Here is a 13,249-nt window from a genome sequence, read left to right as displayed (position 1 = left end):
CTTGAACCCGTGTCCCCTGCATTGGCAGGCAGATTCTTAACCACTGTGCCACCAGGGAAGTCCCGTGTTTCTTATTTTTTATTTTTATTTTTATTTTTCTCCCACCCTATGCTTTAGTCACTTTTTTTTTAATACACCTGTATTGGAGTATAATTGCTTTACAATGTTGTGTTAGTGTCCCCCATCCCCTCCCTGTTGAGCCTCCCTCCCACCCTCCCTATCCCACCCCTCTAGGTCGTCGCAAAGCACTGAGCTGATCTCCCTGTGCTATGTGGCTGCTTCCCACTAGCTATCTATTTTACATTTGGTAGTGTATATACGTCCATGCTACTCTCTCACTACGTCCCAGCCTCCCCTTCCCCCTCTGTGTTGTCAAGTCCGTTGTCTACGTCTGTGTCTTTATTCCTGTGTTGCCACTAGGTCCATCAGTACCATTTTTCTAGATTCCATATATATGTGTTAGCATATGGTATTTGTTTTTCTCTTTCTGACTTACTTCACTCTGTATGACAGACTCTAGGTCCATCCACCTCACTAAAAATAACTCAATTTCCATTTTGTGTTTTTTAAACCATTTCTTTTTTCAGATCTAGAAGTTCCATTTGATTTTTTTTTAAAATAGAGTTATCTGATTGCTGATCATCAGGGAAATGCAAATTAATACCACAGTGAGATATCACCTCACACCTGTCAGAATGACCACAATATAACAAATATTGGAGAGGATGTGGAGAAAAGGGAACCCTCGTGCACTGTTGGTGGGAATGTAAATTGGTGCAGCCATTGTGGAAAACAATATGGAGGTTTCCCAAAAAACTAAAAATAGAACTTCCATATGACCCAGCATTTCCACTCCTGGATATATATCTGAAAAAAACCAAAAACACTAATTCAAAAAGATACATGCACCCCAGTGTTCGTAGCAGCATTATTTACAATTACCAAGATATGGAAGCAACCTAAGTGTTCGTCAACAGATGAATGGATAAAGAAGATGTGGTACATATATATAATGGAATACTACTCAGCCATAAAAAATACCTGGATCTCCTGGGGGTCTCTTTCTGTAGATTACTTTTCTCCCTTGTTTTCCAGTTATTTGGACATGTCTTTTTCCTATGCCTGGTTATTTTTCATTGAATGCTAGATGTTGTGCTTTAAAAAGAATAGGAATAATTTGAGGCTCAGGTTGATAATAACTTCCTCCAAGGAAGACTTACTTTTGCTTCTTAGAGGCCTTTGGCAAAGTGGTCACCTCGATCTAATCAGAGATTGAGGTGATTTGAGGCTGATTTTCAGCCTTTGTGAGGCCTCATCCATGCACTTGCTTTCACCAGTTCTTCACCCCACCCAGGCCTTTGTGTTGTCCTGAAATTGATCATCTGGCATTGGCATTGGTAGTTTACATTCTTGAAATGAGGCAGCAATCAGCAGGCAAGGAATAAGAGATGGGGTGGGAGAGGCAGGAATGGAACTTAAAAAGCATTTCTCGGAAAGCAAATACCATATGCTAACACATATATATGGAATTAAAAAAAATGGTTCTGATGAACCTAGGGGCAGGACAGGAATAAAGATGCAGATGTAGAGAATGGACTTGAGGACATGGGGAGTGGGAAGGGTAAGCTGGGCCGAAGTGAGAGAGTGGCATGGACATATATACACTACCAAATGTAAAATAGATAGCTAGTGGGAAGCAGCTGCATAGCACAGGGAGATCAGCTCGGTGCTTTGTGACCACCTAGAGGGGTGGGATAGGGAGGGTGGGAGGGAGACGCAAGAGGGAGGGGATATGGGGATATACGTATATGTATAGCTGATTCACTTTGTTATACAGCAGAAACTAACAAACATTGTAAAGCAATTATACTCCAATAAAGATAAAAAAATCAAAGAAAAAAAAAAAAGTATTTCTTGGGACTTACCTGGCAGTCCAGTGGTTAAGACTTCACCTTCCAATGCAGGGGGTGCGGGTTTGATCCCTGGTTGGGGAGCTAAGATCCCTCATGCCTTAGCGCCAAAAAACCAGAACGTAAAACAGAAGCAATATTGTAAGAAATTCAATTAAGACTTTAAAAATGGTCCACATCCAAAAAAATCTTTGAAAAACAAACAAAAAAAGCATTTCTCCAACCCATCTCTTATCCGTCTCCTGCAGCCCTCCATGTCAGGCTGCAGCTGCCCGCCTCCCATGCGTATATCATTTCAAGACTTACGCCTTGTCTCCCCAGGGATTTCTCACTTGTTGTTACTTAGTTTCTGCATTTCAGGTTTCCTTCACTTCTATAGTGTCTGCAGGGTTGATTTTTGGGGAGGGAGCCAGGCAACCCATGCTACACACCATCTTGGCAGGAATCAGAACCCCCTTCCAATATTTTGCATTCGTTCCAAGTTACCTTGTGGCCCTGTTAAATTTAGAAATGAATACACAGCAGTCTTTGTCCAAAAGGACACAGAATAAAGGTTATTGGTGAATACTAGTTTACTTTTGCTTGCTCCAATTTATAGATGATGAATTATAATAAATAAGACTAAATAAGAAAGGAAACACGTTTGAGACCATTAATTTTAACATTCAGTATTTAAATTATATTCCTATTGCTTACAAAATGCCATGTCTTTTTTTCTTGTTTTTTTGTTTTGTTTGTTTTTGTTATTTTGGCCATGCCACGAGGCATGTGGGATCTTACTTCCCTGACCAGGGACCGAACCCATGCTCCCTGCAGTGGAAGCGTGGAGTCTTAACCACTGGACCACCAGGGAAATCCCCCATGTCTTTTCTGTTTTATATTCCTACTCAGTTATTTATTTTAATTAAAAATATTATTTAACTTTAACATTCAGCTTAACCAGAGAGAAACAGAAAATGTATTATAATGTAACATATTTTCATACTTTATATTTCAGAGCTACCTTACTTTTAATCCAACAAATAATAAAGAATTGGTGAGCAATAGTAAAACACAAGCAATATACTATATGTGGGTAAGTAGAAATATTTTCTTCATTTGTTTTAAATGTATAAACAAGTATGTGTTTATTCTTTGAGTACAGATCTTTTGGTAATGTAACAATATAGTATCTACTTAGAAAACAATAAACATATATTAAAATGTTTTGATTTAATTATAGCATTTATTTTAGTCCCATTGGAAATTAGCATATTAAATCAGAACCAGATAATTTAAATTTCATTTAATTTTTTAAAGTAATGTGGCAAATATTTATTTGAATATATTTAAGGTCTAAAATATATTCAAGATCAAGGGTTTTTCAAGATCTTGGACTTTATTCCCTTTCAAAAAGGAATTAGCAAACAGATTGGTCATATATATACTGACACAGGGCAAAATCATGAGATTAAAAAAACATCAAAAGTTAAACATAAAATTACCATATGACCCACCAGTTTCTAGGTGTATACCCCAAAGAATTGAAAACAGGCGTTCAAACAAATGCTTATGCACAAATGTTCCTAGCAGGAGCATTATTCACAATAATCAAAAGGTAGAAACAAATCAAATGCCCATCAACTAATGAATGGATAAACCAAATGTGGTCTATCCATATATGGAATATTATTGAGCCATTAAAAGCAATGAAGTACAGACGCCTGCCACACCATGGATGAACCTTTAGAACATTATGCTGAACGAAAGAAACCAGACACAAAAAGCCACATACTCTATGATTCCATTGATATGAACTGTCCAGAATAGGTAAATTCATAGAGACGGAAATCAGAATGGTGGTTGTCAGGGGCTGGGGGGGATGGGAAGTGACTGCTTAATGGATAGAGGGCTTCCTTTTGGGGTGACGAAAGTGTCCTGGAACTAGAGGGAATGATGGTTGCACAGTATTGTTAATGTACTAAATGGCACTAAATTTTACACTTTAAAATGGTTAATGGTTAATTTTATATTAAGTGAATTTTCCTCAATAAGAAAAATGCTAAACAAAAACACATTGAATTGCTGATTTTCAGTGATATTCATTCCTTCAGGTATTAATTATAGCTTCAAAGCCTTATAAATGTAGAATTCAGATTTGCATTAACTACCACTTAGTCACAATCATTTGTGGCATTTTTTATGTATTTACTTTTCTTTCAGAATGTTTCTAGATGTCCCTAGAGACAGCAGGTTATCCTACCTGTAGAAATTGCAAAGCTCTGACCCTGTTCAGATGCATTTGTTTTGATTTTTGCTGTTATGTAGCTCTTCTTTTGGAAACCAAGTCTTTTTTTAGTAGTGATTTTTTTTTTCTGTGCTTATCAGTATGAAGAGGGAGATATACTTGTTCACAGTGCCCCACTTTTAACAGAAAAAGTGAGTATGCCTGTTGTGCTTTTTTTTACGTCTGACTTTGTGGAGAATAAATATGTGTGTGTCAGCTTAGTCATTTTGGACTACTCTTTGTATGTCTTTATATTGCAAAATAATTTGAAATTTTTACTTAGGTCCTTTACCATACTGAATGGCCAGTTAAAAATAATGGAAGGATTGTTCAAAATAATATGGAATAAAAATAAATGGCAGGGACTTCCCTGGTGGTCCAGTGGTTAAGACTCCGCACTCCCAATTCAGGGGGCCTGGGTTCGATCCCTGGTCAGGGAACTAGATCCTGCATGCCGCAACTGAGTCCGCATGCCGCAACTGAAGATCCTACACGCGGCAACAAAGATCCCTCGGGCCGCAACTAAGAACCAGCACAGGGCTTCCCTGGTGGCGCAGTGGTTGAGAATCTGCCTGCCAGTGCAGGGGACACGGGTTCGAGCCCTGGTCTGGGAAGATCCCACATGCCGCGGAGCAACTGGGCCCGTGAGCCACAACTACTGAGCCTGCGCGTCTGGAGCCCGTGCTCCGCAACAAGAGAGGCCGCGATAATGAGAGGCCCGCGCACCGCGATGAAGAGTGGCCCCCACTTGCCGCAACTAGAGAAAGCCCTCGCACAGAAACGAAGACCCGACACAGCCATAAATAAATAAAAATAAATAAATAAAAAAAATTTAAAAGAACCAGCACAGCCAGATAAGTATTTAAAAAAACAATAAATAAATAAATAAATGGCAAAGAACGTTTACTACCATGAGAAAATACCCAAGAAAGTGATGATTTTTATAATGTATGTGTGCACATGACAAAAGATGAAAGTTAATTTGGGGTGAAATAAGTAAAGTAGTTGAACATGAGTGGATCCCTTTAAGCTGCTCAGTTTTCAGAGCAATAAAAATGATACTGGGTGCACTTCCCTGGCGGTCCAGTGGTTAAGACTCGGTGCTCCCAATGCAGGCAGCGCCGGGTTCCATCCCTGGTGGGGGAACTAAGATCCTGAAAGACGCAGGGCCAAAAATAAGACAATAGATGGATGGATAGACAGATAGATAGATAGGACCATTTTTTAAAAATGATGTTGGGTATTTAGATGTTTAAGAGCCAGTAGAAAGGTGGTGAGCCAGGTGCTGGCGGGAACGTTTTATCATTCCTGCTTTCCTTGAGTGATTGCACCTGAGGTGGACCTCGAGTCCTGTCTCCTGCAGCAGTTTCTGCTTTTGATACTCACATAACCTACTCTCACTGTGCACCTGACAGTGATTTTTCTGCTTCCCTTCTTCACTTTTGGTTTGACCAATAAAACTTTATTTTTCAAGAGGGCATGCCAAAAGACGATGGACACAAGGCAAGATTATTCTGTCTGCAAACTTTGCTTTTCATACATCAAAGTATCAAAAAAAAAAAAAATACAGTCAGTTCTCATTATTTGCAGCAGTTACGTTCTGTAAGGTCTCTGTAGACCTGAATTAGCGGATGCTGAATCATTGCTCCTAGGAGAGATACAGGAATAGGCTCCTGCCAGTCTAGGGTCACAGTACTTTCTCCGACTGACAGATGCGTGACCTTGTTTGATGTATGTTTCTGTTTAAAGACACCATATTTAATATATAATGTTGGTTCCTTAATGTTGGACTCACTAGATAGAACTCCTTCCGGAATGAGGCTTATCTAACACAGGTGTATTCTCTGTAAGGCACGTCCCAGCCTTCTTGGGCTTAGGAGCACTAGACAGCATTTCAGTACCATATTCAGGAGCCAATTTAAATACCAAAATCACCAACAAAAAGCACCAAAAAAAATTTCGAACATCACATTAAACAGGCTAGGAAAAGGACACTTGTCTCTCGTTTGAGAGGTGAAACAAGAAGGCACGGAGTTGCCTGGTTTGACCTCAGCTGGGAATGTCACGTTTTTCACCACTCGGCCCATGCACACATCTGCAAATGATTGTGAAAGTGCCACGAGGATTGATTTGGGGGTTACAAATAAATATCAGAAAGTAAGTAAATTCACAAATACCGAATCCACGAAGAATGAGGATCGGCTGCAGTTTGAAATGATAAAAATGCCTCGTGTTGAAACAGGGCTGTTCTTAGAAAGAACGTGACGTCCTTGCTTGACCAACTGTGCTTCCCCTGACCCTCCTGTGTTCAAGTCAAAGAGGTCCACCTTAGGATCTTCTCTGCCTCAGTAGAGAGTCAGGCAGCAGACTTACTGTATCGTATGACGGATCGCCGAGTTTCCTTCATGTATTCACTCAGTAAACATTCGCTGAGGGTTCACTCCCTGCTCTGGGTTCTTTCTATGCTTCATCTCTAAGCCACTCTCTAAGAAAGATGGCCTAGTGCCTTATCCTACGTAGCACACATTTAATAAGAAGTCTTGGGGCATTTCTATGTACAGCACTTAAGTTTCCGCTGATGGGAAAATAATTTATGATCAAAAATAAACTGAGAGAATTGTTTTATAATATTTTACAGCTGGAGCATGCTTTGTCCACCAGAGACATTAGTTTCTTTATCAGTCTCTGAAACCTCAGTAAGAGAAGTTGAACAGATATAAACGATGATTAATCACTCCTTCATTTGCTTTAAGCAAACAGTTTAATTAAGCCAGTACATAACCCTTCACTTGCTCTTAGCAAACCTTCAGAGGTACAGAACTGCCTGGATCATGGCAATCCATGGGGGAGGGTGTTTTTAAATGATTTTTTTTTTTTTTACTTTATTTTTTTCCTACTATATTTAGGTAAAACATTATAAAACGTCGTGTTGATAAATGTTTTGCTTTATATTTACTCCCAAAGGTAACTCATAACCTGTCTCTTGAAATGCAGACATTCAACAAGCTCGTGGGAAAATTTAGCCAGTCAGTCTTTCATCTGAATTTAACCCAAATACTGTCGGCGACACTGGAAGGGAAGCTGGTTGTCTGGGACATTTACCGCCCACCGCCATCTGCCTCCACCTCTTCGGGCTTTCCCCACATCACACCTTGTAAACTGGTTCATTTGCAGAAGGAGGGTATCACTGTGCTTACTACAGTTGACAGGTACTTAATTAATTAAAAAGTAGCTATAGATGATTATAAAATTATTTTAAAACCCTTTTGGAGGTATACACGTATGTTGTACATGCATAGATCGTTTCTTGGGAGAGCCAATTAACTGGGAACATTGGCTGCCTCTGAGGAAAAGAACTGAGATCTAGGATCAAGGATGGGGGTGGATTTACTTCTTTTTATAGTCTCATTTGTACTGATTGGTTTGCTTTTTTTAAAAAAAAATCATGGGCATGTATTCCTTCTTTTTTAAAGTAATTTAATATTTTATTTATTTATTTTATTTTTGGCTGCGTTGGGTCTTCGTTGCTGCGCAGGCTTTCTCTAGTTGCGGCGAGCGGGGGCTACTCTTCATTGCGGTGCACGGGCTTCTCATTGCGGTGGCTTCTCTTGTTGCAGAGCATGGGCTCCAGAGCACGTGGCCTTCAGTAGTTGTGGCACGCGGGCTTCAGTAGTTGTGGCTCGCGGGCTGTAGAGCACAGGCTCAGTAGTTGTGGTGCACGGGCTTAGTTGCTCTGCGGCATGTGGGATCTTCCCGGACCAGGGCTCGAACCCGTGTCCCCTGCACTGGCAGTTGGCTTCTTAACTGCTGCACCACCAGGGAAGTCCCAGGCATGTATTACTTTTAACAGTCCTTTTGTGTTGGTGAAACAAAAAGTAACTAATTTTTTTTTCCTCTGCCCCAATTAGACTTATTTTGCCCATACTTTAAATTTAAGAAGAGGACATAAATAGCTATATATTTCTTTCTGATTACAGAATAACATTTACCCATCGTGAAAAGATGAACTACAACATAACTTTATAAAGTTCCCTAACGCTTTGATTTTGAGAGACTGCGGGAGCACATAGATGATCTAAGCCTTATGCCTTAGCCTCAGACATAAAGGGGTTCACATTGCCAGATGCATCCCTTCCTTGCCAAGTGACCTTGGACAAGGGGCTTAAATGTGCTGAGCCTCCATTCTTCCATCTGTAAAGTAGGCATAACAATACTGTCTCGCCAGAGTGATTTTGTGAGGATGGCTTGCGGAATCTTAGTTCCCTGACCAGGGATTGAACCCTGGCCCAGGCAGTGAAAGCTCTCAGTCCTAACCACTGGACCGCCGGGGAATTCCCAAGCCTTGTAAAACTCTTAGCATGCCATCTGGTACAGGGGAGCTCTAGGTACAACAGCCATTATCAGTGCTGGAGACGATTGCCTCGTGACAAGAACCCTGCCCGCATGGCTGGAGTCACTGTGCCATCTGCTTCCCAGAAGCCCATTGCTTTCTTGACCCTTTCTTTTAATACAGAGGAACAGTGAGGTCCTGGCGTGGCTTTACAAAGACAAATGCAAATCGTCATCTTCACTCACTTGATGCGAAAAGACAGTAGTAGAATTGCAGCTGATGATGCAATCAACTTTTAATTGTTGGGGGTTAGGACCCAGGGAAGACCAGGCCTGGGTTTCCTTTTCTCCATGTTAAATAAAACCCAGCCAGGACCCCAGAGCCCTTGCAGGAAAAGGTCTCAGAAAACACTTGGCTTGTTTTGCCGTTTCTGTCCAGCAGAGGGCTGTGAATGACATTCTAGCCAATTACTCGGCCCACCTGCCTTGCTTATTAATCAGAAACCTCATTTAATCACTTTGCCTATATAAGAGAAAACTCATCCCACACCTCCCCCCGCCCCCCGTGATTAGAATTATGTCAGAGGCTTTAGAAAAAACAAGCCCATTTGGGATGGCTCTGAGGACTGGAAATAAAAGCTGTTTTGTCACGCAGCACTGCCTTTGGCTGTGGTGACTGGACAGGGTTTTACCATCGATCGCTCTCACAGCAGTGTCTTCCTGTATCCCGTTGCCAGCCTGCGTGATTTCAGAGGAATGGTTGATGGACTCTGTTGTCATCTGTAGTCTTACGGCAGAGGGTGTAAATCACTGCCCACTGCCATGGCGTGGGGCTGATCTTGGGCGGCAGGGAAGAGGAGAGCAGAGAGCATGGACTTTGCATAAGATACACCTGGATCCCGGCATAGTCTAGCCACGTGGCCCTGATAGGGTTGCCAGGTTTATGTACGTCCCAAATGTTGCATGGGGCAACTGCATTTGGGACCATGCAATATATGGGATGTACTTATTCTAAAAATTTACTCATTGTTCATCTGAAATTCAAATTTAACTGGGTATCCTGAATTTTTATTTGCTAAATCTGGCAATCCGAGGCCTTGAGCCTTAGTTTCCTAGATGTGAACTGGGATGACAGTAAAATCAGCCACATAGGGCAATAGTTTTTTAAAAAATAAATTTATTTATTTATTTGTTTTTATTTTTGGCTGTGTTGGGTCTTCGCTGCTGCGTGCGGGCTTTCTCTAGCTGCGGCGAGTGGGGGCTACTCTTCATTGTGGTGCGCAGACCTCTCACTGCAGTGGCTTCTCTTGTTGTGGAGCACAGGCTCCAGGCACGCGGGCTTTAGTAGTTGTGGCTCGCGGACTCAGTAGTTGTGGCTTGCGGCCTCTCTAGAGCGCAGGCTCAGTAGTTGTGGCACATGGGCCTAGTTTCTCAGCGGCATGTGGGATCTTCCCAGACCAGGGCTTGAACCCGTGTCCCCTGCATTGGTAGGCGGATTCTTAACCACTGCACCACCAGGGAAGCCCAGGGCAGTACTAAGTGAAAGTTTTTACAATGCCCGGAGTCCAGGGGCTGACATATAATTAGGTGTTCAATAGATGGTACTCATTACCATTATTTAACAAGCCGATGTTATTCTCCATTTCAGCTATATTGTCACAGGTGACATTCGGGGTAACATCAAGTTCTACGATCACAGCCTGTCCATTGTGAACTGGTACAGCCACTTCAAACTGAGCTCCATAAGAAGCCTGTCCTTCTCAAAGACCCCGGCAACTCCTCCGACCGAAAATACAAACTATCCTCCAGACTGCACTTTAAAAGGTGACCTTTTTATTGTTAGGTGAGTTGTTAATGAATCTCATCATTTGCATGGTCAAAAAGTGATATCTTCTTTTAGTTTGTGTACAGTGGGGTCTTCTTCCTGTTCCTGGGATGTGAACTCGAGGGAGCTGGCCTCCCTAGTCAGTCCTTTATCTGGCTTGCAGATGGATCTCCTTGGCTGATTACAATCACTATTTAATCGATTTTTTAAGTGAAACATCATTCTCCTGTTAAGAACGTCTAGTGATGGGAAGCCGGAAAGGGCTCTAATCTCTGTTGCCTCTGGAGTCCTTCGCTGTAGGTTGGTCTCCTTTCTCGAAGCTGAGTTTGTCCTAGCACTACAGTTAAAGGGATTTGATAGTTAATAGCCATAACATTTCAAGACAGAATTATCTGTGAGTCTGCTTAATTACCCTTGTGGTATTTGCAGGCACATCTGTATGTGTGCACCAAACTCCATATTTGCATACACAAATGAATATTTGCATGTGCAGATTAGCTAATTGTACAACTGACTGTCCATCTGCATACTTAATGACTCAATTTACATGTAGAAATGTGGGCTTTTTCACTTGCAAATGGAGGCTGTTGGGTATTGGTGGTATATTTTTGGAGATGTTGGGTTAATAATGTCACTAAATTACAGACGACAGAGGCGTTTCATGTGCAATTAGAAGCAGAATAGCTGGCGTGCCCCATTCCCTGCAAACACTGATGCTGTTGGGTCTCTCCTTGGCAAACAGGAATTTTATCATTGGAACGTCGGATGCGTCAGTGTACCACTTAACAGCAGATGGGACCAAACTTGAGAAGTTATTTGTAGAGCCCAAGGATGCCATTTGTGCCATCTCCTGCCACCCGTACCAACCCCTCATTGCCATCGGGAGTTTCTGTGGGATGATCAAAGTGTGGGATTATGAACAGAAAAAATACCTCTTCAGCAGGATCTTTGAGAAGGGGCTTGGAGTCCAGAGTCTGACCTACAACCCCGAAGGTATTTTCATTTTGTCAGCCTGTCTAAGGTTCTAAACTGAAAACAGACCCAAATGGCTAATCCCTTGGCTGTCACAGCTCCAGGAAGGTTACCTTGACCCTCTCCCCACACCAGGCCAGATGGGACGCCTCCTCCCCCTGGACCCTGCAGAGCTCCGTACCGCCTGGTCTCATCCCACGATGCCATGCCTTCCAGTTTACTTCTCCTTCTCAGGACCTTGTCTGTCGTGTTCGCTGCTGTCTCCTCGGCACCTAGAACAAGGCCTGGCGTGGAGTCGATGTTTCTTGAGTGAATGAAGTCCTTTTCGATCATTGTTCTCTGGCTTGTGATTTCAGGAGCTCTCCTCGGAGCTGGCTTCACAGAAGGGACTGTTTACATTCTTGATGCAATGTCCTTAGAAAGTGAAATCCCAGAACCTTTCAAATATTCCAGAACCAGTGTGACTCACGTCAGCTTCTCCCATGACTCCCAGTATATGGCGACCGCTGTGAGTATTTTCACTCAGTGCCATCCAGGGGCTCAGCAACCTTATTTAAAGCCGCAAGGGGGAGGGGCTGGGAGGTGGGGGGGCTGGGGAGTAGCTGCTAGAGGGTACAGGTTTCTTTTGGGGGTGATGAAAGTGTTCTAAAACTGTGATGATGGATGCACAACTCTGTGAATATACTAAAGCCCATTGAACTGTACACTTCCAGTGGGTGAATTGTGTAGGAGGTGAATTATATCTCAATAAAGCTGTTACGAAAGGAGAAAGGGGTGGGGGAAGTGGGGGTACTTCTGCCTGAAAACAAGACCAGGGCCTCAGAACTTCCAGACTTGGATTCTGCTACTCTGACAGCTCGTTTTGGTTTGTTAGTTTTTCGGAACCCTTTCTCTGCATCCAGGGTTTTATCTTTCCCTTTGATTTTTCACGAGATGACATTCTCATTTAAGCAGAGTCTTCCACCGAGCATTTTGGATTCTGGTCCTTCCCTCTGTGAATAGGGCTCTTAATCTCAGTAAAGATTTTTCTGGGACCCCCCCCCAACCTCTCCCTTCATTCCAGTTCTCTTGGGGGATGGGGTGGGCTGCAGGGAAGCAGCCGGCTTCACTTGAACCTCTGTCCCTTACACGCTTCCCAGCAATACACTGACTCAGGCGCCCCAGGTTCCTTCAGGCTGCTCCCGCCCACTCCCCGACCCATGTCACTCTCAGCCATCATGTATATATTTTTTAATCGTACCTTTTAAAATTTTGTGTAGCCGGATAAAGAGAAGGGAGGACAAAGGCAGAAAGAGTCAGGGTTTCAGTTTCCAACAGAGAATGAGGTGGGGACCAGCAAGGAGAGTAAGACCATAGTGTCAGACAAATACCGTCTCTCCCTGCCCCCACCTACCTACTTTGAACCTTGATTTTCTCATCTGCAAAACGGGCATGATTTTACTACTTGCTCCAATAGACTAAGGTTTTCTTTTTGCATAAAATTTCTAAAAGCAAAGTTAGTATGAAAAACATAGTGATGATTCTTAAGTTACAAAATCTAAAAAGGAGCAACTTCTGCTCTTTTGCTCATACTCAGGATGTAAGTTTCACCGTGGCCGTTTACGTGGTGAGGGTCAAAAATGGACGAAGGGTCTGGGAGTATTTGGCAAGACTTCGTTCTCATCGCAAGAGCATTCGAAGTGTCCTGTTCGGGGTTCATCTGGACAGCGATGAGCCGAGACTGCTGAGCCTCGGGAGAGACAGACTCTTGGTGAGCTGTTTCATTTTCCTTTGCCTGGTCACCAGGGACATGTCTCGTTCTCGTTACCTCCCTGGCATCTGGCACAGAACCAGACCCACAGTATGGGTGCGTGTGTTTGTTTGAGAAAATGAATGTACGACAAAGCAGCGAAAACCTTTCCGAGTTGGCTCTTGGCCTTCACACGGCTCTGACACCACACAGAGACT

General features: G+C 42.7%; 1 protein-coding gene across 3 annotated transcripts in view; it reads left to right on the top strand.

Annotated features, from left to right (window-relative positions):
* The window catches only part of CFAP251 (cilia and flagella associated protein 251), a 68,680-nt gene that overhangs the window by 23,627 nt on the left and 31,804 nt on the right, over window positions 1-13,249 (top strand). For all 3 annotated transcript variants that reach the window (XM_068563568.1, XM_068563569.1, XM_068563570.1), the window contains 7 exons: window positions 2,908-2,985; window positions 4,278-4,328; window positions 7,171-7,385; window positions 10,154-10,348; window positions 11,073-11,323; window positions 11,659-11,810; window positions 12,879-13,052. In XM_068563568.1, coding sequence (XP_068419669.1) covers window positions 2,908-2,985; window positions 4,278-4,328; window positions 7,171-7,385; window positions 10,154-10,348; window positions 11,073-11,323; window positions 11,659-11,810; window positions 12,879-13,052 — 1,116 coding nt within the window. The remainder of the gene's footprint in view (window positions 1-2,907; window positions 2,986-4,277; window positions 4,329-7,170; window positions 7,386-10,153; window positions 10,349-11,072; window positions 11,324-11,658; window positions 11,811-12,878; window positions 13,053-13,249) is intronic.

The sequence above is a fragment of the Eschrichtius robustus genome, chromosome 14 (genome assembly GCF_028021215.1).
Source record: "Eschrichtius robustus isolate mEscRob2 chromosome 14, mEscRob2.pri, whole genome shotgun sequence".
Lineage (NCBI taxonomy): Eukaryota > Metazoa > Chordata > Mammalia > Artiodactyla > Eschrichtiidae > Eschrichtius > Eschrichtius robustus.
This window is presented reverse-complemented; position numbering and strand designations above follow the sequence as displayed.